Raw genomic sequence first — 27,095 nt, 5'->3', positions numbered from 1 at the left:
CACAGGCGCCTTTATTTTTAATTTGCCTTTGTTGGCGTTCAAATGTGTTTAATCTGGGCAACTAAACATGAAGATTTTCCTCTTTGCCGGCGTTGTGGGCGGCTCTCTGGGGGCTCTGCTCAGGAAAGGGCCCGGACCCCTCGGGCCGGGGCCCCTCCGCCGCGCAGAGGCAAACCCAGCCTCAAGCCAAGGGCTGCGGAAGAGGCGTCGGCCCCCCCGCCGCCACCGCGCCCTTCCCGACGGGCAGAGCGGCCCCGCCATGGCGACCGCGGCGGAGGGAAGGGGCGGGCCGCGCCTGCGCCCCAGCCCCGCGCTGCGTCTGCGCTGTGGCCCGAGCGAGGGGCGCGGAGCGGGCGCTCCCGCTGGGGCCGTGGCGGTCATGGCGCCGCCGTGCCGCCCGGGCCTGCTGCTGGTGCTGGTGCTGCCGTGGCTCGGTGGAACGCGGGCTCAGGGTGAGGAGCGGGCGCTGGCTCCCCCCGGCCCGCCGTGGCGGGGGAACGGCCGGTGCGGGGGGTGAGATGAAGGGCTGGTGGGGCACGCCGAGCTCCCGCGGCCTCCCGGCCCGGAGCGAGAAGGGGGCTGGGGCCCCGGGGGTGCTGAGGAGGCCCTGGGGGTGCTGAGGGGGCCCCGGGCCTGCTCGGCCGCTCGGCGAGGCGGTGGGGAGGGAGAGGGAAATGGCTTTCGGCGGTGCGGAACCAGCGAGCTCTCGGGGCGGCTGCCCTGCAGTTTTGGGGCGAAAAGGTGAGAGAAAGGTGGTGTCGCGGGAACAGGCGTCCTGGCTTCCGTGCTGGCAGCTGCTGGTTCCGACCCCGAGGTCGAAATTTTTTCCGTAGTGAAGAAAACGTCTGGTAAATCTCTACCGATTTGTAATGCACACAGTAACGTAAATGGGTGGGGAAGGGGGATAATTGGCAGCGTGAAGGAGGTGATGGGCTCTGTCGTGTGAAGCCTTGCACAGGCCGGGTGGATCTGACGTTTGGATTGCAAGGTCTTGAATGTGGTGGTTTGAGTCCTCTAGCATGGAGGAGTCTTAAGTCTTCAGCACAAAGCGCTCCTCGGAACGTCCCTGGGTCTGTGGCTCAGTGTTGGATCCCAGGATCCCAGACTGGCCAGGGTTGGAATGCACCTCTGGAGATCACTGGTCCTACCCCCTGCTGAACCAGGGCCTCCCAGAGCAGGTTGTGTAGCTGGTTTTAAACCCCGCTGGGGGATCTGCCTGCCTTAGGCAAGGGAATCAACCCGCCAGTGCGGCTGGCTGGGTTTTCCTGCAGGGAGCTCCATAGGCGCTTCCCTGCGGGTGGGCATACGGGAACGGATCATGTGTGTAACTCCAGGGGTAAGGCAAACAAAATATGGACTGGAAGGAAACGTGTGGTCCAGGTAGAATGCTGAAGGAGAACTTGAGGAAACAGATGGTTAAGTAACCTGTATGAGTGTGGGGTTGGACATTGGATACAATTAAAATATAAGTTAAAAAGTTGAAATCTAATTAAATATATAAGTTAAGAATGTCACCTCGTTGGTATACTGATGAGTCCTTAAAACCTACTGAATTACCCTGGCTTCTCTGCCACTAGGCCTGGTTGTATCTCGTTGTATCTCTTCTTGTTGAAAACATTGTGGATTGCTTTTTCTTTCCTCTTACTCTGACAGACACCTGTGCGCCTCCAGATCGGCTGCCGTATGCTGAGCTCCAGGAGCCTTTCAACACAATGAAGAGCTTCACTGTTGGAACCGAGGTGTCTTACACTTGCCGGCCAGGCTATATACGAATCCCCAGAAAATCACCAACTCGTACGTGTGGTGAAGACTTACAGTGGTCACCCATAGAGCAGTTCTGTACAGGTAATGTGTACGTGAGATCTTTCGCTTTTTCTCTTTGAAATTTTACAGTTTTAGTTGTTTTCCAAGTGAGAATTAGTATTCTGTAGTATCTAAACAAAGCTTGAAAAATGCTGCTGATGGTAAGAGCAGTATATACCAAAGACTTAGTCTTTGTATATAACTGCAAAGATGCGGATTTTTTCTTTTTTTTTTCTCCCCCACCTACCCCTACCCCCACCCTAGAGAGAAAGTGTCAGCATCCAGGAGATTTAGAACATGGTTTTATTAATGTGACGGATCTTACATTTGGATCAAAAGCTACTTTTTCTTGTGAAGGAGGGTAAGTATTTTGATGAAGTTAATGAATCCTTTTTTTTTTTTGTGTGTGTGTGTGTTTAGACCAGTTTTGAACCAAATGCAAATTTTCTTATGTGGGTTCCATTCCAGTTCCGACTTGAAATGTCTCCTGGATTCCACCTGGAGCGAATGAAATGGCAGCTAAATTTGATTTGATTCCTGGGTTCTGCTTGCTGTTTGCATCAACCAAGGCTTAAGCTTTTTAGTGAGATTCTGCAGAGCGAAAACTAGAGTATTACCTCTGATGACTTCTTTTAATGCTCCTGTGATGGAGGGAATAAATATATGTATTAATCACACTTCAGTATTGTATTGAATAATGACCCTCTTGGCTGTGTGTCAAAAGCTGTAAACAAAGTTTGTAGGTATTGGAGAAATGAGAGACTTCTTAAGTTTGACCTCTTCAAAAATTTTTACCTGTCTAGATTCCGATTACGTGGAACTGATGAGATTTCCTGTGTGATTAAGGATAATGGTGTTGACTGGAATAGAGATCTTCCTTTCTGTGAAAGTAAGTAAATTACTACCATGTGTAAGGTTGTGTTCAGATGGTGCTAGTTCATTTGAAAACAGCTATGCCATCAACCTTCCAGTACAGGAAATGGTTATTTATTTGAACTACTTGGGATCTGCCTGAGGAATGACCCCTGAAAAATACCTGTTATTGTGCGAATTAGCTCATATTAGTTAAAGTCAACCTCTTCTTGAAACTGAGACTCCCTATAATAAATGACCATCCCTAACTCTCATCTGTAACTGTAGCTTGTCTTAGAAATAGCTATGTGTTGGATTTTAAATGAAATTACTTGAAAATCAAGGCTCGCTATTTCTGAGGTGAACAAGGTAACAGCACAATTCTGTTGACTAATTTGTGTGATTTATTTCTAGGAATTCCTTGTGAACCACCTCCAAGCATAGCCAATGGGCGTTACACTGAAGCAGCTGGCTATGCTTATCAAACATCAGTAACCTATACATGTGATGATGTACCAAAAGGCACAGATCCCTTCTCACTGATTGGACCAAGTACTATTTTCTGCACATACAATGCACAGTCAAATGGAGTTTGGAGTGGACCACCTCCACAGTGTAAAGGTTGTTGGGATTTTTAATATACTTTATTATAGCCTATGTGACTCCAAAACTTCAGTATCTGTTCCTTTTTTGGAAGGCAGAGGGGGAGTGGACTTTCCTGTAGAAAAGAAACACAATCCTCTGGTACTACATTTGATGTAGTTCCAGTGGTGATAACTGCATTGTGGGGATTGATTGATTGATTATGACACAGAATATGACTTAAATATAGGTTAAAACTTTAAACTGTATGTATGACTGCTGTTGGAAGTGACAAGGACAAAGTGAAGGAACTGAGAGACCATAAAGCCTGGGTAGCTGAAGAAAAATTGTGTAAAGAGCAAGAATTTGAGAAGTAGATTACAAATAGTAAGAAAGTAAGGAAGAACTCTTTTTCTGAACACAGCTATGCAAGCACAGAAAGGAAAGCAAAGCCCAGCAAGCATAAAGCCTTGCTTTGCAGACATAGGGAGGAATGCCAGATGCTTGCATGTTGTCATTTGAACCCTAATCAGTGTCACTTTGTTTTCTGAAATTCTGCCGCTGCACAGGAGTATTGTCTTTTGGAAGTGGAGAGTGATTATATCATTATTACTATAATTTCTTATTTGACTGTGTACCATTACAACTCAATAGCTTAAACCAAGGACTTTCTCCACATTCAAGAGAATAACCTTTTTTACAAAGCCCCTCCAAACAATTTGAGGAATTAGATAAGGAGACTTAGGAGCAGTAAAAGGATGCTGTGTCTGTTGCAAAGATACTGTTAACAAATGTCTCAAAGCTGTTTTTCTTTTACCTGTTTCAGTGGTCAAATGTGAGAACCCAAGAGTTGCAAATGGCAAAAAAACATCTGGATTTGGACCTTCCTATAGCTATGGGGACTCAGTTATGTTTGAGTGTGATCCAGGCTATTTCATGATCGGAGAGAAGATAATTACCTGTGAAGAAAATAGCACCTGGTCTCCTCCACAACCAACTTGTGAGAAAAGTAAGTCTTTACATAAGAATCCAACATTTTTATATGTTGAGAATGTTGTAAGTCTGTTTTAGCTAAAACTTAAGATCATAACACTGTAGTTGCAAATCAGAAGCTAAGGAAGTTGACATGGAGCCTCCTCTGTGGGCAACCGTTTCAGGTGTTTGAGTGACTTAACTCGCTCTCATCCAGAACCTCTTTGGAGTTAAGTTACAGGCATACGTATAGAAGTTATGGCGTGGACATGCTGTGGTAACACTGCATGGTAATAGCACCATGGTCTTTGTTCTAGTGATTTCATGTGTAAATAGAGGAGAAAATATGTGTTTCTGAATTCTGATAGAACTAGGAGTATGCCCAATGAGGAAAGCCACAGCATCCTTCTAGAGTAATCAAAATCATTATGTGTCTGTGTTCCCTTACGCAGCTCTTCACACCATACAAGGTGCCTGGAAAGTAGGAGCTGTAGTAGGTTGTTAGATCTTGACCAGGCAAATTACCAAGTCTGGACTAATTTGCAAGGCTGGGGACATTGCGGGCATTGTTCTGTAACCTTTCTTCTTCCTCTTTGTGCCAGAGGGAGAAGGAATGTTGTTGCAGAGTAGTGAAAAAACTTTTTACATGCATACTCTAATGATGAGGTCCCTGGAATGAGAAGCGCTTCTGCAAAGAGTATGTTTGGGTGTTCCATAATGACTGAGTTTGATAAGGCATCTGGAAATGATTCTAGAGCTTATATTAACCAACAAATACGAATTCCTTAGCTACAACATCATAAGATCATACTACTTTAGGGAATACCTGCAGTGATGTTTCTTTTAAAATCATCTAAAGGAAGCATTTCTACTTAAAACTGTGGTAAAGTTAAAACTTTTCAAATGTGCTGATCTGTATTTCTCATACAAAGGCAATGTGTATTTGTGGAATGAGTTAATGAATTAGGAAATATTTTAAGTTTATTATCACTAAACTTACATTTGAATTCATGCATTAGTTACTCGAAGTATGTGTGAAGCCCCAAAGATCACGCATGGAGCAGTGGTCCCAGCGAAGTCTGTATATGAAAGAGGAGAGTCTGTTCGCATAAAGTGCAGTGCTGACTGTGCTTTTCCCGATGGCACTGAAGAGGTGACAGTAACTTGTCAAGGCCAGAATACGTGGAGTTCTTCACAAAACTGCATGTGTGAGTAAAACTCATAATTGGTAAAATCAAGGGCAGAGTGACAAGTTCCAAATGTCTTAGTCACATGCAGACCCTGAAAGTCAGAGGTCTGTCAGCAGGGCACTGACAGGTTACGTTAGTAGGGTTATGAGTGTCGTGGCGTAGAGTTTCAGCAACTCACGGAAGTGTTCAGCAAAGCTGGCATACTTGCTCGGTCTTTAGTTTTGTTTGTGGAAATTGATAAAGTTCAAAAGCCAGTGTGAAGAGTCTGCTCTGGGAGTGTTTTCTGAAGATTTTTCCTTTGATGATGGCAGACTTTATTGTTGCCTCGCTTTGCACCATGTGATCACTTGTTGTGATACAGGGGTGTTCATTACAGCTGTTTGTCCTAACAAAGTGGAGACTTGTATTTCTGTTAATGTGTCTGAAGCATGTCCATCAGCAGAAGTATCTGCAGCCTGTAGGAAGCAGGAAGCCTTTGTCTTCAAGATTGACTGAGCTTGATATTTATGCAAATGTGGGAACTTTTTGACGGTGACTTCTTGAATCTGTTTCACATACCAGCTCTGTTCTTGGACTTTATTTCTTTTTCTTTATTCTTTTTCCTCCTCCTCTTTCCAGGTGGGCCTAAAAGTTCTGGTGTCACTCCAGACATTGGTTATGGTAGAGTAATTGATGGACAAAAACCTTCGTATTCTGTTGGGGATGTTATTACAATTGAATGTTATGCAGGCTACACGTTACATGGTGAGGCTCGTATTGAGTATAATGGAGAAAACCAATGGATTCCTGGAGTGCCAACTTGCCAGTTAAGTAAGTATGAACTGCAAGAACTTCCACTAGAATGAAAATACATGTGACAGGAGCTTTACTTGGGGATGTTCTTTCATATTCAGGAGAAATAATCTAATGCAAACTTCCTTCATTATTTTGATATAAGAAAAATAGGAATATTTTAAGTTAAACAAATGTTATGATATAAACTGGAATGCTGCAATGGCAGAAGTGCTTGATTTGTTTGAGATAGCTTTGTGAATATCTTTACAATGTTTGAATAAGAAGCAGATGTGTTCCTCTTATGATACTGATTCACTCTGTTTTAGGTGCATATATTGTGGCCATCATCTGTGGTAAGTATCTTACAAAACCTGAACAAGATACAATATGGGTTGTTTGTTTTTTACGTGGAATTGATATTCTGGTCATCACCTGTGACTGCCGTAATATATCACAGTTTTGGAGTCTTGGGTTTTTTTAAAAATGCTTGTCTACTTCTAAAGCTGCATAGCTCAAGAAAAGATTATTTAGCAATTATAGATTAATTTAACGTAAAATGTGTATTTTTGCATGTATGTGAAGCGTTGGATTTCAAAGGCAGTCTTCCACAACTTAGTTACATAAACTCTTCAGAGCTTGGGTTTACTGGAAGCATGAATAAATAACTGTGTCAGTGAACAAAAGTCCATCTTCTGTCCTTCCATTTGTTACTCAGTTGTGTAAGCCTACCACTTCCTTAAAAACTTGTGAAAAGTAACGTTAGGGTGTTGAGATACCTGTTTTGATGTTACTGAGCTGGTGGGGTTTCGCCATCTTGATGGGTCACTTGGGCTGAGCTGTCTTGAAGAGTCTTGAGTAAATACATATTTGTGAAATTTGTGAAATTCACATATTTGTGAAATAAGCCATGCAAATTTTAAGGGCTTTTTGGCAGGGGGGAGGAAGGGTTGTATAGGATTGTGGGTGAAGACAGTGCTATTTCTGCTAAAAAAATTGAGACTTTTTTTGTGAGCTAGAGACGATCTTTATCACTCTAAGGCTTTCTTTAATTCTTTCTAAAGTGATTGTGGCAATTGTGGTGTTCCTGGCAGCCTTCTGGGTCTATAAGAAATTCTTTTCACAAAATGGGTGAGTAAGCCTACTTTTTTATTATTATTATTGCAAATTGCTATATGACTAAGCAAAAGCGGTGCTAACATGTATGTAAATTTCTTGAGCTTTATCTGCCCTTTCTTTTTCAAACGCCTGATGAGTGTGTGTGAGCTTATCCCAGCAGCTGATGGGAAGCTAAAGTGCCTAACAATGTATTTGACTTTGTTTTTGTATCTGCTATTTAGATAAACTAATTACCACTTGCACTAATGTCAGGGAAGGAAAACCCCTGTTCCTAAGCTTGTATTTGGCATAGGTAACACTTGCTGAGCAAAGTATTGTTTGCATCTGATCTAAAACATGTCAGTTTAGCTCTTAAAACCAGTGGTTAGTATTGGCTTGTGTGGGCTGGTGGTATTTTATTGCTTGGATACCCTCTGGCATCACTAGATCTCACAGGCTTTAGGAGCTGGAGTGGTTTACATGAATTGGAAACCTTGGAGGTGGACGAAACAACTTCCTCTCTTCTCCTTAAGATGTACCGATGGTAGTGGAGTGTAACTGGGGAACTGCTGTGTTTTAGCCCAGAAGCACCTTGAATAAAATAATATGGGTTTAGTTACAAGGAAAATGTGGGGGAAAAAAAGGTGTGGCCCAGACTGGTGCTCCTGTGCTGTTTAAAAAAGCATGTAGTCAGCTTTGCTACTAGAATGTTTAATGTGTGGATCTACTTCAGGTTTTTTCCTCCTTCAGCAGCAATGATTGGTGTCCCTCTGTTAAAGACTTGCAGTACCAACTGTAAAATACTAGATGTATAAGTGCTAGTGCTCTTCTGTTTTTAATGAGACATACAGGGCCTTTTGAACTTTTATCTTGAAAATAACTGATTGTATGTATGTTTTTTCATGGAGGGTTGACAGGAGACTTAAATGCCTCTGTGCGTTGCTTCTTACAGTAATGTCTTGTTTTACCTTCTTGAAAAAAGCCTGTTTTGTTGGAGAAATAGTTTGTAACACAAAATACTGAAAATTCAGAGCCAGTTATGTGGTACATACGGAATGTTAGGATAGGCATGTCAACTAACTGAATTCCAGCAGATTTTGTTAAAAGATATCTAGGGTACGTGAAGGAAAGAAAAGGGTGCTTTAAACGAAGTAGATTGGAGGAAATATTCCTGCAGTTCGTATTTGTGATGAAGTATATGCAGTATTACTTGGGAGAAGCTAGCTTATGTCCAGTTAGGTTCTAGCCTTAGTGTCTTCCACATACAGTACAGTATCATTACAAGGGCTGGAGTGGCCCTGTAAGCAGGGTGGCTGTGTACCTGTCTGTTGCTGAGCAATTTTAATGCTTTTGTGCAATTGCTTTTCATCCATGATTTGGATAATCTGCAACCTGGATGGCCAAGTAAGTGTACATGGGAGTTATGGTATTAGGGTAGCACTTTCTGCCTTCCTCTGTGGAGGGATTTCTCAGGATGTAGAAAGGAGGAGGGATCTAAATCAACATCATCAAAATTCGAAGAATGTTATATTCCTCAAAATTTTACAGCATGAAACATCTTACTGTGCCCAATGCTTTCCTTAAGCTTCTTCACTGTGGCCATCTATCTGACTGTTAAACCTCTTTCTTATCTGAAAACACTTACCTAATCTCCTTTTAAGGCCTAGATCTTCCTGTTTAGTTTTCTGGGTTCTTGATGTAGCTGAGCCTTTGTAACAACTGTTGTGCTTCCAGTACCTCATACCTGCTGGGTTGTTGTCTTCAAATTACAACAAAAATCTTTGCTTGCCCTCTCCTCCTTGTGTGTTTAATCTGCCAGTTTTATAGGACATTCAATTAGACCTTTTTCCCCTTCTGCTGTTCAGCTCGTATACAGTTGATGAGAATTGCAAGGAAACATGTATTTTAAAAACTAATGTACCAGCTGAGATGGAAGAAACCGCACAAATGAATTAATTGAATCTTAAAAAGGTATACACTTTCCACTTAATTTGGACTTTTGCAATGAAACTTAAGTGTCGTCTTTTTTTTTTTTATGGTTTACCTAGAATTTCAGAAGTGTGGAATCTAGCTGTGAACCTGTTTCCTATAGGAAAGACTATAATAACTGTTCATTCATTTGGGGTGAATAGGGTATATTACATAAAGAATTATCATTCAGTATTGTAAATGATAGCTTCCAGTGATTGCGTATCACGTATCTTTCTTTTGGGTTGTCTTTAAAGAATGAGTGTCCTATTTTTCTGTAAGATAGAAACTATATATACACGCTCAGCAGAATGTTTGCACCTGTTTCAGTAATGTGAAATGGATTCCAGTGGTGTGTTACTTTTGTTAGTTAATAATACAATTCCCTATAATTAGAAGACTGTTGGAGCTGGAAACCAGCTTCGCTGCATTACACGGACACTAGAATTTGTAAAGGTAGTGTGCATCCCTTCAGAGAAAACCAGATTACATGGCTCTCACAATTACTGGTTCATCTAGGTTTTCAGCTTTCTAGAAATAAATAAAGGTGCAAACAAGGTCTGTTTTTTTAAAAAAACTTTTTTATGAAAAGGTGATCTCTTTTACAAATTCAGAGTTCTGTAGCCCTAAAAAGAGTAAAAATGTAGTTGCTTGTTTAGAACTGATGTCCTCTCCTATATTGTAAACTAGTGCTTAGTCCAGCAGTCAGATGCATTCGATGATGATTGTTCCTGCACTTGTGTAGGGTCAAATTAGGTCTTTCAAAAACCTGACTCTTCAAGCTGTGTTAAACAGATTTAAGACAGGACAGCTTACTTGATTGTTCCTTGTTAGTATTTTGTTGTTACTTCCTTAACAGTGAAGAGTTTGCACTACAGATACTTTTGTGAACTAGTATTTTCATTTGTGTTGCTTTTCCCTGTTGCACAAATTCTGAGGTGGTTATGGTCGAAATGTTATGTCTCTTATTCTAACTTAATGCAAGGGTCTTTTCAGATAGCTTGATTTTATTTACTTTTAAAGAATGAGTGACTTTTCATTATTTTTCATAAGTTTTAGATGGTATATGTGAAAATTAAGCTTGGAGTTTCTTCCAAAATAATGCACGGATTAAGGAATATCATCTTTGTCTCTGACGTAAGGTGTTTCTAATTGAGATAGGGATTAGTTTTCTGGGTTAGTTTAGTTTATTTTTGGAGAGAGAAAAAAGGAATCAAGACATAGAATAGAATTGTTAACTCCCATTTTACCTTCTGCACATGATGATGGTAAGAGAAATTCATGGTCTGGTATGCGTACACACTGTTAACCCCAGAGTTTTTTCTTATGGTATCTAGGACTCCTTAGAGTAATAGTGCAGAGTTTGGGTATGTTTTTTTTGTGGTTGGTTGTTTTTTTGTTTTTTTCCTGTAAAGCAAAACAGGAGTTTTTCAAGAACTTGAGAACATATATATGGATGTAATTATGAATTCTAATCCTCATATGTTTAAATATTGTAAATTTGCTCTTAGCAGACTAAAAAAATCAAAATTCTCACTAATATTCAGCTTCTGGTTATAAAATATGTACTAAACATACTGTATTTAAAATGAATTATAAGGGATGCTACTGATGTCGTCTGGAAGGTAGTTAGGAATCCTGTAACTGTTCTGTCTGTTTTCAGTGTTTGATAGTATGCAGGCATGGTCTGTTCAGCACTTGAAGAACATTTGATCCAAATGGATCATTTCTACTCTGTGGGTCATTCTTAACAGTCTAGTGGATGAAATGAAGCAAGTGTCTCCTCAGTCTAGCAGTTGCTTAGTAAAAAGAGGGCAAATAACAATTTAGTTTCATGACTTTACCTGTTGATTTAATGATAAAACTAAGGATGTGCTTTCAGAATAAATGTAAAAACTATTTAAATGTAAAATCTCTGATTTTACTTGTTTTTTTGTTTGTAGGAAACGTGACAGCACTCCATGTACTGCCGAATATAAGATCTGTAAAGCATGAAATGACCTTTTTTTTGGGGTGGGAGGGAATTTTGCAGTTGAATATACCTATCAGAAATGGAAAATGATTGCACTTGCATTGAGTTTCTGTAGATTAATATCTTGTGCTGTGTCTTATACTACTGATTAGTAGGGTAAGAATAATATATATCTGCTTTTCTTTACGGGCCACTTGTCTTTTCTGTGTATGTGAAATGGTTTTAAAGTCACATACCTATAGCATGCAAGAGTGTCTGTGTCGGCGGGAGTACTGGACGTATCACTGTCATAGTACCAGCTGCTGCCGCCTGCTGCCTTCAGTGCTACTTCTTTCCTTACAGAAGACTATCCAGTGTTAGTTTTGCTCACTAAAATCCAAATGTGCTTCTCAGTCATTTTGGTGGTTCTGGTGGTATAAATTATTCTGTTGTCTTTTGTATTCTGGAATGTTTTATTATTAATTTCCTTAAGAGATTGGTGCCACTTAAGGCTATGTCTTTTTGAAACGACCACAGTTTAGATCTTTTATATACTACCTCTTTGTTTGCCAAAGTTGGTTTCTGTATATCTAATGAATTAAAGTGTGCCTTTAAATCAGAGTTTTTTAGCTTTTCTGTTGCCTTTAAGAAGGAAAAAAGCCATATATATTTCTGGCTCTGTGATATAGTCCCAGGAGGACTACAGTGGATTTGTGGGAATGGAAGACTGAAGGTTTCTATAGCGAAGGTATCCCCTGTCTTTTGAATTTGTTGGCCTATTGACAGAAGGTGCCTAATTAGAAGGAAAAATCAGTGGTAGCCATCTCCTTTCGGGAGCACAGTGTAAGTTCCTTAGGATACTTGATTTTTATTGAGCCTTAATGTCAGTTTTGGACATAATTTGGTGCTTTTCAGGATAAGAAGAGGGTGCTGTGTGGATCTAGCTTCTTCGCTTTTTCACTTGAAATATATATTCCACATAGAGCATTTAATATTTCTGTATACAGACTATGATGCTAAATCTAGCTCTGTAATGCTAGATTTAGCATCAGGTAGCTGTTGAGAAACAGAAGCCTTTCCCTGTCAGACTCCCTTCCCTTTTCACGTTAAGGGAAGACCAAACCAGCTTAGTTGTGGGACTGGATATGCTGGCCGTGGCAGTAGATGTGTCACTCTTGAGGTAGCTGCTTGCTTCAGGAAGTGTTCTAGTCAGGACTGAACTCCAGGAGCTCCCATCACTGCGTTTGCCATGAGTGGAGACTCAGATGTGCATTGATTGCTGTTACTTTAAATGCATACTCGTTACTTCTAATTCCTTATTAAAAGCAAAAGCTTAATTAGGACGGGTTTCGGCTTGCTGAATCTCTGAGTTTGCTGTCAACATACAGGCAGCTTGTAAGAACTAGTTTTCTCAGAAAAAACAAATTGCCTCACTTCAGATGGCTGAGGCAGCATTTAAACTATTCCTGCTTGTCTGTGGATGGTTGGCACTGCTCTCCCCTGGCGTGATCAGATTGTTTGAGTAACATAGAACTGTTATAGGGCTTTTTGGGACAATCCCAGCGGTTGTATTGTTACAGTGCATAATAGTGTCTCGTTGTGAAAAAGGGGTTTTGGCTATGCAGAATGACTTGCTGTTCATTGCCTAGCCGATACCTAGTTTGATAACTGTTTGTAAACACTGTGATACTATCCTGAATTGAGCGTGTTGGTCATTAGCTAGTTTGATTATGTATGGCATCTTCAATGTTTTAAAATATGCTGAAACGCACTTACTGCTGAAGTGAAATAACTGTAAAAACTGGCTTTATTTTTACATTTTTTTTCCGGATGTAAAGACCAGTGATGACTTGTAATATTACAAATAAAAATGTTAAATTATTTAGTAGTAAGTGTTTGTCTTTCATTCGTCACGTGGTAAGCAGCTCTTTTCCCATTATTCTTAAGATGATTCTTCACGTCCCAAACTTGCATTAGGTGGCAACTGTTGAGATTGAAGTTTGCAGTTTGTGCACAGACTTACTTAATGGTAGTGTAGGGAATGTGTTTTGGTGTTCTTTTGGAATTGCAGAGAACTTCCCAGACCCTCCAAAATTTTAGTGTTCACTCCTGAAGAACTTGGTAAAAACTTGATGGAGGAGAGGCAGATTGTCATGTGGCTGTTCTGATAAAACACGAAGTCAAGAGCAAAGCCCAGAGAGTTCTGGCGGTTTTGTCCAGTGTGTGAGAGATGTAATCCTTAGGGAGCATAGCCTAGGTGTTTCTAAGTAACATGTTAAGTAGAATGTGATTATTTTTAATTGTATGAGATTCGACTCAAAATGTACTTAATTTTCTTTGCAAAGAAATGCGTGGAGTCACCTGCCTTATGCCTTATAGAATGAAGCCTTTCAGAGGGTGGAATAGAAAAATAACTAATATGCTTGCTTTTTTTTTTTTTTTTAATTTGCAGTTGTGATACTCTGAATTGGTGTGGACTGCAAATGATGACAGTATGTAGACTACACAGATTTACAGTCTGTGAAGTTTGGGGATCAGCATTGATGGGAATAGGCAGCAGTTTGCCTTAAATGCTACAAATCAGTTTGTCCTAATTGTCATGAATTCTGCACCATTTTTCTAAAGCTCAGTCCCACATGAATTATTTTATTTTAGAATCTGGAACTGATAATTAAGAGTCACGAACACATGAACTTTGTGCTAGGAAAAAGGCTGCATGTAATAAAAAGTTGTTGTTGCCATCTACTGGTAAAAGTGATGTCCTCACAGAGGGAGTAACAGCTTAGATGTGGCATTACCTAGTTCAATGTTACGTTGAGTAGTGTGAAGTGTCAGTGGTTGGTAGCTTCTCCGTGTGTTATGCTTAAAATCAGTGTAAATGCTTGCTTCTGAGGACGGTTCGTATGGGATGGTGGAAATGGAGCTGGGGGCTGAAATGAAGAGACTTGCAGCAATTCGATAAGTTCCAGCAGGGAAGCATGTGATCTGTCTACCTGAGACAGAGCCCAATACCAAGCAGCACACATTTTTATTTAAAAAGAAAAAAATATCTGAGTCAATAACAGGTTAAGGCAAACAAATAGCACATGGAATAGAACTGGTCAGAAGGTTAGGTGGCTGTGCTCTCACACATGGGCCCTGGCTTGCTTGAGTTGAAGAATCTTAGTTACGTGTTTGAAGAGATGCTTCACTTTCTCTTTAAGCATCCCTCCTAGTTGAACGTGATGCTGACTGTCCTCCTTTTGTGCAGGATGTTCGGCCTGTAAGTGTAACTGCAGGTCAGAGAACAGAAAAGCATACCATACGTGTCTGTGAAGCAAGATGGTGCTTTTGAAGGTGTTTATTTATAAGGACTTTGGGGAGCGGGGGAATGAAGTTTTCCATTACTGTTGCTTTTCCCCCTACATCATAACCGATTTCAAATGGTGCTAGACAAAAACTGAGACTCTGAACACCAAGAGAAATCGGTCAGCCTGTGTAAGAGACATTTTCCTGGCTCAGAGAAGAATCCTCTTGTAGATGACAGCTATGCATTCTTTAAAGACGACTATTCAGTGATCTGATCAAATGCTTCATCCGCACAGCGATCGTCTTTTCTGCGTATAATAACGTTTGGCAATAGTGAGGTCAAGCAAAAAAATAGTTTAGCTTCATTTTAGTGGCTTGGATGCAAGGGTATAGAAGTCTACCGAAATACCACTAGAAGTTACCAACAATAAACAAATTAAAAAATAATTCTAGAAAAAGGAGTGAATTCTGTGTGTACCAGTGTGACATCATCATGATTGTTGAAGGCACTTTTGTGTTTAACTGCTGAGATCGAATTGTTGGAGGGAAATTCTGTGTTTGCAGAGCAAGTCTCTGGGAGCTATGGAATGATAATTCTATGGTGATAGAGTCCCCAAGCACAGAGTGGACATTTGCTCTAAGTTAGGAAATTAAACATTAGGGGCTTAGTGACTGTATAATGTATAGTGTACTGTGCCTGATGCAAGAAGTGCTATGTTGGTTTTCATGCAACTTTTGGATCACTTTACTCTGGACAACTTTAACTCATATCCATTGTTTATTAAGTAGAAATACATTTGAAGGAAGCTGTTCCTGTTGTGGCCCTAGCTTGAGAGGGTGTATACAGTGGTTGTTTTAAGTGTCTAGAAATCAGATGATGTTACAAAGTGGATGGCTGGGAAAAAAATAAGCATGGGGAAAAGTGCTGGTTTAAGGAGTAGAGGCCATCTGTGAAGTTAGCAGCTGCTTGATCTCCTCCCACGTTGTAATTCTTGCTCCTAGAACACTGATTTCAAATGGTGCTAGATACGAAGTGGGAAAATCTAAGCCACCATGTGAAACCAGCTTCCAGAGGAAGACACATCTCATGCATGGCTGCAGGCTGAGAGAGAAAATCCTTCATCTCCACCGTACCTAGAGAAAAATTCATTTATTTAATTTTATTAGAAAGTAAGACAGTTAACTTTGGGTTAGTTACTTTATTGACGCTTGGTTTTTTGGCATCTAGTGAATAGTTGAGGCTGGTGTAGGAGAAATGAAATGCTGTGATGAAGAAACCCACCACTCTGGCAATAACTGTCACTTCCTTTCGTAGCCAGGTGGAATATACTGACGTTCTTACCAGTGAGCAGCGAAAAAAAGTCAGACTTCTTTGTAGTGCAGAGTATGATACCGATGGCGAGGTGGAGGGGAAGTTTGTGTTGTACAGAAACACTTTTTTTTTTTCATGCACCACAGATGGAACCAGGCTATAAACCTCATTCTGTCCAAGTCAGAGACTGTTCTGGCTTTCCATTACTTACTGATCTCAGTACCATCAGAGAGGACAGGACAAATCGGGTGCTTTTTGTGACAAGGAAGGGAAATGTGACTATTATGATGTAACTTCCTTTGTCAGCTGTATCCCTCAGCCTGTAAATAGCATGCCTTTAACGAGTGGGGAGTTGCAGATTTTGGGGAGACAAGTTTAAAATTCTTCAGGGACGATGAAAATAAATTGCACGGAATCTGCTCCGAGCGTGGGTCTGAACAAAATCTAAAAAGGGAGTGATTGCAAATATCTATAAGTGGCTCAACGGAAGTTGTTGAGGAAGTAGGTGAGTGTGAGAATGAGTGGCTGACGGTTACTGGAAATGGAATAGGTTTGAGGAATGCTGTAGTGCAGCACAGCCGTGGTAGTTAACTGGTGGTGTACACGTCTCAGTACAGTGGGAATAGATGGGATGTCTTGAAGCCTGTGAATAACTATGCACGTACATAATTCAGGACCTGTCAAACCCTGGCCACCGTGTCTAACCTGTGGTGATGCAGAAGCTGATGTAAAATGGAGTAAAACGCAGCACAACTGGAGTTGGGAGTTTCACTTACTGATGCCTTAGGTTTTTGGCAACTCTTTGCATTAGTTTTGTAACCAGATCCAAGGATCTGCTTCAGTGCCTACATCCTAATGCACACCCACAGGCAGCAGAGGAAAAGCTCAGAGAAAAAGAGCATGTCCTTCCAAGAAAGTGGGATGGAGGAAGGGGAAAGAACTGTACTAGATTGCTGTGTCTGGTTATTTACTGTAGTTTCTAAATCCATTATCTGGGGCAACAGGGTGAAAGACAAGTGGAAAGCAGGTTCCCTCCCCAGTGTCTGTCTTCCTGGCACAGTTATTTATGAGGCAACCTGTATTACCAGCATGAGATTTACTACTGAAAAGCTGGACCGAGAGTGAGTTAACGGCTGACAAGGTCAGTTGCTGCACAGCATCCCAGTACCCCAGCATCACAAGTACCCCAGTAGCATCTTTTCAGAAAAAGGCTCATGAATGAGGGTTGCTTTGTTGTTTTTTTTTCTTGTCTCAGTAGTAAGCATATGCCTTAAGCAAAAAGAAGTCTTTATTAGGGTTTTCAAAAACAGTTGGTGGAAATGTCACTTATATTTGTGTTGCTGAAAATGAGAGCTTCTCTAGAGGTATGAGCCTTACAGAGTCTGAACTGGGTCTGAACACCTATGTGTACCTTCCCCTCCCCTCTCCAAAGGAGACTAACCTTTCCAGAAATACCATGCAGCAGTTGAAGACCAATGGCTCATTCATTATTTATAGTTTGATAAAACCAGGTTTTACTTCAGCGTAATTAAGATGCTGCTGCCCCTTCTTCAGGCTACCTGAAGATTGTCCTATTGCCTTAACAAGCTCCCCTTCCCTCCAGGCAGCTAGAAGGTGTCAGCCCTTTCTGCCAAGCTGCAGGTACACCTTTTATGAAGGATACATCTGTGACAGTATATGCGGTTCCTTCCAAATCTGAAAGCATGCTTGGGCAGGCAGCATGCAGAGGGGAGGAGAAAAAGAGCAGTTCGAGATGCTGTGATACGCAGCACTCAACTATTAATATGCACACATGCAGAAAAATAAACCAGTGCTTGTTTCAGACATTTGCTGGGTGTGTGTTGAATATGTATATATGGACACGCACATATGTGTGGAGACAAGCAGATACTAACGACTGTAGTTGGCTTTGTCAAAGTGTTCTGGAGTCCTCAATAAATAATAGTAGTAGTAGTACAATATTATCATTCAGTGGGTTTTTCCTCCTTTTTCAGATGTGTTTTAGTAGCAGTCCTGTTTTGTAACTTCTTTCAGAGGAGCATCTCAAAGCCTTTCACAGGCTTCACACTGCTTTATACATTCTACACGAGACAAAGGCAAAAAGGGAAGAAATCCCTGCCTGCCCCCATGAAAGGGAACTTCCTCCCTAGTCTTAAGACCTTTAATTTAGTCTGCAGGAACAAGGCAAGGCTGGATGTCACAGACCTGATTTTTCACAACGTACAGCTTACAAATTAAGGCATTTCTGGGGCTTCCATACTAAGCAAAACAGATCTCTGCATGACCCTGTCTGCATCATAATTTTTTTCTTTTGTTTTCAAATCATGGAGTCAAACTCCTGGTTCATCAGGCTGTGGTCTGGTCTCCCCTGGAGAAAATATTCCTGTTCTACACACGGAAGATCTGAGCTTCATGCATCATCCTCACAGTCAAGGAATGAGTCAGACCAAGGCCAGGTGCAGGACAGAGGGGTGTGACAGTACAAGTGGTGACCTGTAAGGGGAATTGAAATGAGTGAACTTCTAAGGTTTCAAAAAAGCTTCCTCGGCCTGGGGGAGCGTGTAACTGCATCTGTTTGTTGTGCAGTTCTGTTACTGTGTGGTGTTGCGTAGGTCAGGTATGGACAGATGTGCCCTAACTTGCAGCCCGAGCCCATCGTTGGTGTGTAATGCTTTCTGTGTCAGCAGCAGTGCTGACCTGGGCTGAGTAAAGGTGTAGGGCAGATGCTGCACTGCTTGGTGAAGTTGATGCTTGTGACTAGAAGATGGTTCTGGAGATGCTACTGCTATTATGGCCAGCAAAAACACGTACTTCCCTCATGAGTTTAAAGCATAATGGAGATTATATTTTATTTCCTTGATTAGTAGCAGAATAAAAACTCCAGGTTGCATTTCCTGAGCTGAATGTAGCCTTTAGTCCTGCTATTGTAACCTGCAGTATAAGTAGCAAAGTTAAAAGCCAGGTACTCTGGGTCTGCAACCCCTGTGCTGTCGGCCCCCCCCGCCCCCAAAACCCAAAGGTAGGCTGAACACTGGACTGTGGCATGCTGCCGGTAAAAGCCTGAAAAGCCTTTTTGTCCCATTTAGCTCTATTTGAGCAATGGGACAGTCAGGCCTGCTTGACATTTGAGTCACTAATTTCAATTCCTATTAAGGGTAATCTGTCAGAGCACTCGCCAGCATTTCTCTAGCTGTGCTGAGCTGCTGACAAGCCGCCTATGGTTCTAACCTGTTTTTTAACATGGTCCAGTTGCTTGAGGGTTTTGGGGGTAAGGGGGAGGCCAGGATTTTGTTTGCTCATTTGTTTAACGTAGGGAGAAGCAGCTTTTCCAGACAATCTGGGGCAGGCCAGGTGATAGCTGAAATGTGGCTTGTTGATGAGGTCTGAGAGGTCCATCTCTCTAGCCTTTCTGTTTGCAGGCTGGCCTCCCTGAAGGTACACCAGCCTCTGGTTAATTCTTGCTGCTTTGAGTGAGTTTTGATAGAGCTCGTTCCCAGCGTGGGTTTGGTGCCAACCAGGATTCTCCGAAACAGTGCTGAGCCACACGCTGGCAGTCAGCACTGGCGAACAGGTATTGGTTCGGATGCAGCGAACCGTGGTTTGGGGACAAGGTGGTTGAACACTGCCCCAGGCACACCGGGGGATGGGATGGGCCGTGCCAGCCTTCAGTTTATGGTTCTGCCATACTGACCCACATTTTCTGTGCTGCTTGGGTCTAACAAAGGAGGCTAAAAGCAAAGCACAAGAGATCTTTAATTTTCAGGTTACAGATTTTCTGGAGAAATTTGGAGATAGTTCATAACAGCGCAACATCACTAAAATACTTGGGATTTATTCACAAGAGCTGTTTTTTTTAAAATCCCAGAACTTTGTTTCAGACTGTTTAGTAAAATATAACACTTACTTGCTATTGCTTATCCTAAACCTATTCTGAACTGAAGGGAGCGGTTTTATCATGGTGACCATTCTAGGAGTGCTGAATATGAGGGCTACAGTTTCTAATCTTGTGATTCCTGTCTGCTTATCTGAAATCACTTTGATGTGCCTGGAATCCTACAGTTTTCCTCTACCTTTCCTTCGTGAGAGTTCCTAGGCAAAACCACAGCCTGTTTGGAGAGCATGGGAACTCCTGAACCACTGAATCCTATGGAGGATTTCAGATTTCAGAAGGAACGATGAGATGAAACTGGGCAAACTTACATGACCCAGGTCATGGAAGAGCAGTAGGAAGGTGCAGCAAGGAAAACTCATCAAACGTAGCCATACATAGCTTGACTGTGCATTACAAAACTAACTATGCTAAAAAAAATTATCCAGCGAAGTAGCTGAACCAGAAACGTAATTTTCTGTTCCTAGCTTCTGTACCTAAGCATCACCTTAGACTATAAAGTATTGATTGCAGGTCGTGAAAGCAGTCACAGGGAGATCATTGTTGTGATTTGTATAGTCAGTCCAGGAACATGGTGTTCCCCTGACACTACCATTCCAGCTACTTTAGGTAATGTCAAGGGAAGTCATGTTTTTCTTTGTGTCGTTCAAGAGACAAAAGAATGTCCTGTGCTAGTGAAGAGCCCAAGGAAACAAATACTGCCAGATGTTCACTGAAGTATAACCTGCCATTAAACCGGACATTTGAAAAAATGCCTTCGGTACCCTGCCATATTTAACACTATCCACAACAGAAGGACCTGGCAAAAAAAGCTGGAGAAAAGCATTGACCAGACCTCCTGGTGTGACTCCCCTGAGCACGTGAGCTGTTCGGTTTGTACCTGCTCTCAGGATTCCTATCGCTCTGTCACTGAAACTTCACCGTGTGTTTGAGAGCCATCGTCAGTGTGTAAGAAGCATTTGAACTGTGTATCCATATACAAAATCGGTGGCTGCTGTTGCACACCTACTATGCACCATTTGCACTGGATGAAGAGTGTTTGTGTGGGGAGCTGAAGAGCTTAACTCAGAAATAGCTGTCTTCCTTGGAAAGCTTAAGGTCTGAATCACACTGTGTTGGCTCAGTTTTTAGCAGACAAGCTATCACATATGCCTCCCTGTAGGCGAAGAGTCGTCACTGGCATCAGGATTAGCAGCCAGGTTCTTTACCTTTGAAAACTAGAGAATTAAGATACTGAAGGCTAAGGCTGACTTTAGGTGCAGTCAGGGCTGGAGGCTTGGGGAGGGGGCTAGCAACACTGAGTAGGAAGGGTCTGCTCCTGTCTGTGCTTGGCCTGCACTGGTCCCCATGTCTCTCTCCATCCAAAAGGAGCCAGGTAACATGCTCCCAGATTTAACTTTGTTATTGCAGCGATGGGGACAAAGTAAGTTATTTTGCTCAACATCCTTGAGGCATTCACCGCTCTACTGCTGCCTGCGAAGCCGAGAAGACTAGAGCCAGCCTTAACGTAGCCATGGCTGATGTTGCCCCGAGTCAGCTGAAAATACTAGTGACACGGACAAATAGGAACACCGGAGAAAAGTGTGGAAACCTGGGAGGGGACAAGACAGCTACTGAGCTGAGGTACCTGATACTGAAACCCTGCGAGAGACAACACTAGCTTGACAGACACTGGTGAACTTGGAGCAGCCTGCGGAGTCCACCTGACGACTACAGGACAGAAATGCAAATATATTTGGACACATTTATTATTTCTTTTTCTGGAACACAGTGTTAAGTTGGTGCCTAGTCCTTAAATACGTGCCACTCCTGATTCCTAGCAGTCCATAGGAAGTCTTGGGGGGGAAAGAGGGTGAGAGAAGTAGTGCAAAGTTTTTTGTAGTTAGCTCAAGAAACAAATTATAGATACGTATTTTAAAACGCCTCAGAGACACAGGATTTTTTGAACCTACAGGTTTGGACTCAGTGGCTCGCTACTGCAGTAACATTAATTTTCAAGCCTCATCTCCAAGTTCAGGACTCAAGCACTGCCACACTTGCAAGAAATGTGGACTGGGAGCACCTGAACCAACTGGCCGCTGCCAATGAGTCAGGGGAATGACCTTGCAGCAGGCAGCTCACGGTACCTCTCTCGGAGCTGTGCCAGTATAAACGGCACTGGCGTCTCTGAATGCTGCTGAAACCATTTTGTGAGATTCCCGCGTTGGCCTTTTCTACTGCTGCCTTTGCACCAAAACTTCTGAGTGGGTGAGAACAGAATAGGGCACTCCCTTCTTGTTCCATAACAAGGGCATCTTCGTGACCTACGCTCGGGGCTGTCTATATAAAGATACATGGAGGAGAGGGGCAACTCGTATGTCTTGCCTGTACCTCTGTCCACTAGCATCAGCGATAGATACTTAGAACTGACTTAAATCTTACCCTCCCCTCCAGCCACACCCATATTAAATTGTAAGAAAACACCGTGAGCAAGTTTTAGAAAAAATACACGGCAGCAGTGAATTTTCTGGATAGGTCTGGAAGTGATTTGTAGGAGGAGTGAGGGCAGAATACTTGGCATTTGGACATTTTAATGAATTTTCCCAAATAAGAAAAGAAAAACATTTGCTCATAGACTTTAAGCTTTTCACAGCATCAGTAAAGCTCCTGACACAGAGCCCAACGCTGTATTTGTATAACATGGAAATTAACAGCAGCAGCAGCAGCAGCAGCGCTGCAGGCTTAGAGTCTACTCTGTGAGCAACAAAATGGCTAGGGGTGCTGTCGTGTTCATTCGGATCCAAATGGTGAAATAGGTGAGTGCCGATATATCTGCCACTTCAGGTATGGTGGAGAACTTTAACATCAATATTAAATTAATGTTTCTAACCATATTCAAGCTTGTGCCCTCATCAGCTCAACTCCGTAAAGCACAGACAGGAACCAACAGCAAAATCGGACTGCGTCACAGATGTAACATGACCATCGGCAAAACAAGTGCAGAAAGAGATCATGGCTGGCTCGTCATTCAGAGAGCCTTCCTTCGACAGCAGGGAAGACTAAGACGGTAATGCTTTTAAATTTACATTGTGAACATTTGCAATCCTTAACTTCCTTTACCAAATTTTGTGGTCCTGGAACAGTCAAAACTCCCAAGAAAATCGCATGTATTTTGCCAACAGACCCAACGCATTAACGAACACTGCGTCATAATGCCGCACTAAGGCTGAGAGATAGACTAAACCCCACTTTACAAAGGAAGGAAAACAAAAATACAGAAAATGAATCAGCTTACACAATGTCACACACGCAAGTGTCAGAGGGAGGAAGAAATCACAGCTTTCCCAAGTCCTTTTGTAGGAATATGCAGAAAACCATTATGGAACAGTTAGCCACGTACAGCTAACATACAGTAACTATACCATCCCTATGCACAAAATCGCTGCCGTCCTACAGAAATATGCCATGTCCCCTTCTTAGCCTTGTTTCTTGCCAGTCCCACAGATTTACCTGCTGACAGTAACCTCAATTCCTGAGTAATGAGATTTACAGCTGATGTTTAACATTGAAATAACTCCTCTTTTACCTCTGTCTCTTTACCCTCCCTGCATTTAGTCACGATTAAACCCTCACTGTGGCAAAAAGATGGTAGCAAGAGGAATAAAACCAAGCGCATCCCTACGCTGAAGACAGATACTCAAAAAGTGCGCATATGCCTAAGCAAGTATACTGCTACCCGTTGCACCTCCTTTCAAAGGGCTGAGAAATGTCACGGAGAAGCACTAGCTTTGCGAATTAATGGGGTCCTCCACCCCACAACTGTCACGGGCAAAATTGCAAAGGGTTGTCCGTTCAGACGGCACTCAGTAAAACAGACTCAACCCACCCGTCTTCCATGCAACTGAGCATCATTCCTTAGTCCGGCTCCTGGCTGTACAGAATTACCTCCGTGACTGCCTTGTACTGTTCCTGTATGTGTGCGTATTTATGCCTGTCCATCTTGCTGCAGGGACCACCGTTGTTGCTGCTATTCCTGTTGTTCCCCTGCTCTGCGGAACTGGCGCTGCAGGAGGCAAGGATGCTCCAAGGGAGCCAGCTACAGCCAGTGAAGGCTCAGTGAGTCAGGAGGGGTTGTGACGACTGCAGTACGAGTCTGAAATTCCCTATGGAATCTGGCAGAAAAGGAGGGGAGGCAAGAAAGGTGGCGATGGGAAAGAGGGAAAAAAAGTGGGGAGTGGCAGCTACTGGCTGTTTTCTTCTTCCCTCCCTGTTCCTACCACCGCACTGCTGTTGGAAATGGCATCCTTCCCTCTACGGTACTGCGCAAAGGAATGGAGTCGGGGATAAAACCGCAGCGCGTACGGCCTTTGAAACCAACCAACCAAAATTCGGCCGGGTTGAGTGTTTGTGTGTAAATACAGCTCTTTTCTCTCTCCCTCTCTCTCAGACTGCCGTTCAGAGGACCGGCTACTGCTGAAGTAAAGGGACGATGGACGCAGTGTGTCTGAGCCACTTCTGAACCCAGTGGTTGTTGCTTAACAACCGGACCTGACGCTTGAGATGTCAACGAGTGAGTAATACAGATTAAATGCTTATGCTACCATTTCCCTAAACTTGTTTAAGCCTCGATATGATGAAAGGCTATGGTATAATGTTCCATGCCATATGAGAAAGCAAAGTTACCACTCCACTGAATAATCAGGAGACTTCCTCAGCCAGAAGGACCAAGCTCAAAGCTGGTTGTGTCCTCAGCAGTTCCAGGCAGAGTTGCCATCTTCCTTGCTGCTCGCTTTAAGAAGAGAGGTGAAAAAATAGTATAGTAAATGGTTAAGAGAGAAAAATGTTCTCCCCTTCATTTCCTCATCCTCTCTCTGGAGCTGCTCTCTGCCCTCAGTCTCCCATTCATCCCTACCCAGTCCTTCCCAGTCTGTCAGTCCCTGCTTTCTAATGCTTCTGTTTCTTCTGCAGATCTTCACAGGCCCATCACTTAGGGTTGTCTTCATCTCTCCCTGATGTTACCAAGCCTGTGGCAGACTCACACTTACGCAAACAAAAGCTGAGTTTGGGCAAGAGTCTTTTTCACTTCTTTAATTATTTCCCACGACATAATTTCCAGGTGCAATCCCTGCCCCGAGCAGTTTACAGCCCTGCTAGCACTTAACCACCTTATAAGGGAGAAGGAAGAAAGCAAGCAAGCCAGAAGAGCCTCAAACCCCAGTACTTTCCCCTTCCCCGTGGTTTGCAGCTCTGACACGTCATCGTTGCAACTGCACGGCAAAACGAAACCACCCCAGCACCCGTGCAGGGCACCCATGGGTGTGAGATCGGGTACCCGCCGCGCCGTGGAGTGAGCTGCTGCTTTGCTGCCTGCTGGCCCTGCCTGGGGGGCGCCCGGCAGCCCCCCCGGAGCGGCTGGGGGGGGCAGGCAGCAAGCAGGCAGCGGGCAGAGAGCTGCCGGCACTTTGAAGCAAGTGAAATCAACGTTGAGATTTGACACCCAGTCCTCGACCAATCCGGGAGGGCTTTTCACCTGCCATCACCTCCTCCGCCAATCGGACGGCGCCTTTGGGCTGAGAGCCCTCCCCGGCCAATGGGGAGCCAGCTCTGCCACTTAGTTAATGATGCAGCAGTACAGGGAAGACTATCACATGTGAGCTGGAAGGCTGCCAACATGGAGACACGGAGAGAGCAAGGTAAACAACTTTCCAACGCCAAAATGATGACATTTAATCCCTAAATGCTAGCTTCCCGTCTCGACTCATCTTTAACCCCTTTCAGCTGGTGTGGAAGCGTCTGGAAGGCACAGTCTACCTGTCCCCAGTGCTTTTAAAAACTGGACGACATGCCCTGCAATGATCACTGCGTCACCGTTTACCACTTTCCGAACTACGCAGTGACAAACCTCCAAGCTCTGAAACGCAGAGCGCCTGTTAACCCCTCCACCAAACCCTCACCAACATGCCAGCCTTCAGAGAGACCGGGGGGGGGGGGGGGGGGGGATTGGGGGTGGGGGATAAAAAGCCCAAACAAAACATGAAAACAGCAGTCTTTGCAAAGTTGTCATCTCTCCCCCACGACTACTACCCTCCTCTGCAGTACAGCAATGCCGGCAAGAGTGACATTAGTACAACCTGTGCCGTCGTTCCATTGAGAAAACAGCTCTGACGCAGAACAGAGCAATCATACCCAGCCAAAATAATAATAAAGGCACTTCGGGATCCGAACATAGGGACGCTGGGGGAAAGGGACGCCCTGCAAATAATTAAAATACGTAGATGCAGCTGAAGCCCCATCCTGATCAAAGGGTACGTACGTGAGAAAGACGAACTGGACCGAAGAGCTCTGCCCGTGCACCATCTGCGCAGTCCTCAGCCCTCCGCTCGCTGTGTAGCGCCGCAGAATAGAAGGTTCCAGAAATTTCCCTTCCGTTAACCCTTTCGGTGTCTGCCCACTCTCCCTCCCCGCGGGATTAAGCGCGCCGGGTCTCCAGCATCGTCAATGGGCGAAGCCTCCTACGCCAACCAAGTCCAAATACGATCTTAAAATGACACTGGATGGTGGCAGGAGCCCAGTCCCTGGTGTTGGTGTTACTTCTCTTTCTGGAGCCCTCTCTGCCTCTCTTGCTGCCTCTCTCCCCTCTTGCTGCAGCAGGGCTGTTGCTGGTAGACCTATCGACGGAGCTTGCTCTCTCACTCTCTCGCTGAGCTCTGTGACGCAGCTCTAAATTCTCCAGCCTGCTCCCTGTGTTATAAGAGCGGAACTGCAGCTTTCCAGGGAGCCCGTGCCAGCGGTGCCAGGGCCAGGCAAACCGAGGGAACGTCGCTCCTGGACTCTGCACCTTTTTTTGGTAATTATTATGTTCCTCACCTCTGTTTCTGTGCCTCCTCCGAGGCTCTCAGCCTCGCATCTCCTTCTCTGCTTCTGAGTCATACTTACTAGGTTAACTCTTTTAGGATTGGTAGTCAGCAATACAAATCTCGAACAAGCGCAGCTGAAACCACAGCCAACTTTGTGGTGGTTTCTGCTTTAAAAAAACCAAAGCAAATCTTCTTGGCTCTAAAAAACAAAAACACACACACACACACACACGCACACACACGTTCCAGTAGAGAGTTAGTGCCTTTTCATTAACTGTTTCTGTGACAGGAACCACTACTTGACTTCCTAAAATAAAATGTGTTTTGGGCCCACGTCTTGCAAATGCTTAGCAGGCAGCTCCCCTGAAGCACAAGGCAACTTAAAAGCTTCTGCTCCTGCGAAGGAACACAGGTCTTCTGGGCATTAAGGCATGAGGCTGCTGCTGGACCCACAAGACCCTGCTACGCTGGCTGCAAGACATTGATCAGCATCTGGTTCAGCCACTGGGCAGATGCACGGTGTAAGATAAGGTACTGAAAGTGCTAGAAAGCTACAGGCTCTTCTTAATCTGAGCAGTATTAA

At 43.4% G+C, this 27,095-nt stretch overlaps 1 protein-coding gene and 1 long non-coding RNA gene across 2 annotated transcripts; one reads left to right on the top strand and one right to left on the bottom strand.

Moving 5' to 3' along the window:
• Positions 1 to 313: 313 nt before the first annotated feature.
• Positions 314 to 13,068, top strand: CD46 (CD46 molecule). Its single transcript, XM_040616986.1, has 11 exons — positions 314 to 452; positions 1,654 to 1,845; positions 2,068 to 2,164; positions 2,607 to 2,692; positions 3,070 to 3,276; positions 4,064 to 4,246; positions 5,229 to 5,417; positions 6,018 to 6,209; positions 6,500 to 6,526; positions 7,235 to 7,301; positions 11,180 to 13,068. Exons 1-11 carry the CDS (start codon positions 380 to 382, stop codon positions 11,229 to 11,231), a joined length of 1,365 nt encoding a protein of 454 aa, XP_040472920.1. The 5' UTR covers positions 314 to 379; the 3' UTR covers positions 11,232 to 13,068.
• Positions 11,391 to 26,083, bottom strand: LOC121098706. Its single transcript, XR_005831328.1, has 2 exons — positions 25,969 to 26,083; positions 11,391 to 24,444 (listed from the first exon to the last, which is right to left on the bottom strand). It is a non-coding gene; the product is annotated as an uncharacterized LOC121098706 (long non-coding RNA).
• Between the last annotated feature and the right edge of the window lie 1,012 nt (positions 26,084 to 27,095).

This window comes from Falco naumanni, chromosome 17 (genome assembly GCF_017639655.2).
Source record: "Falco naumanni isolate bFalNau1 chromosome 17, bFalNau1.pat, whole genome shotgun sequence".
Taxonomy (NCBI): Eukaryota; Metazoa; Chordata; class Aves; order Falconiformes; family Falconidae; genus Falco; species Falco naumanni.
The sequence above is the reverse complement of the archived record's forward strand: the minus strand, read 5'-3'. Positions and strand labels throughout refer to the sequence as shown.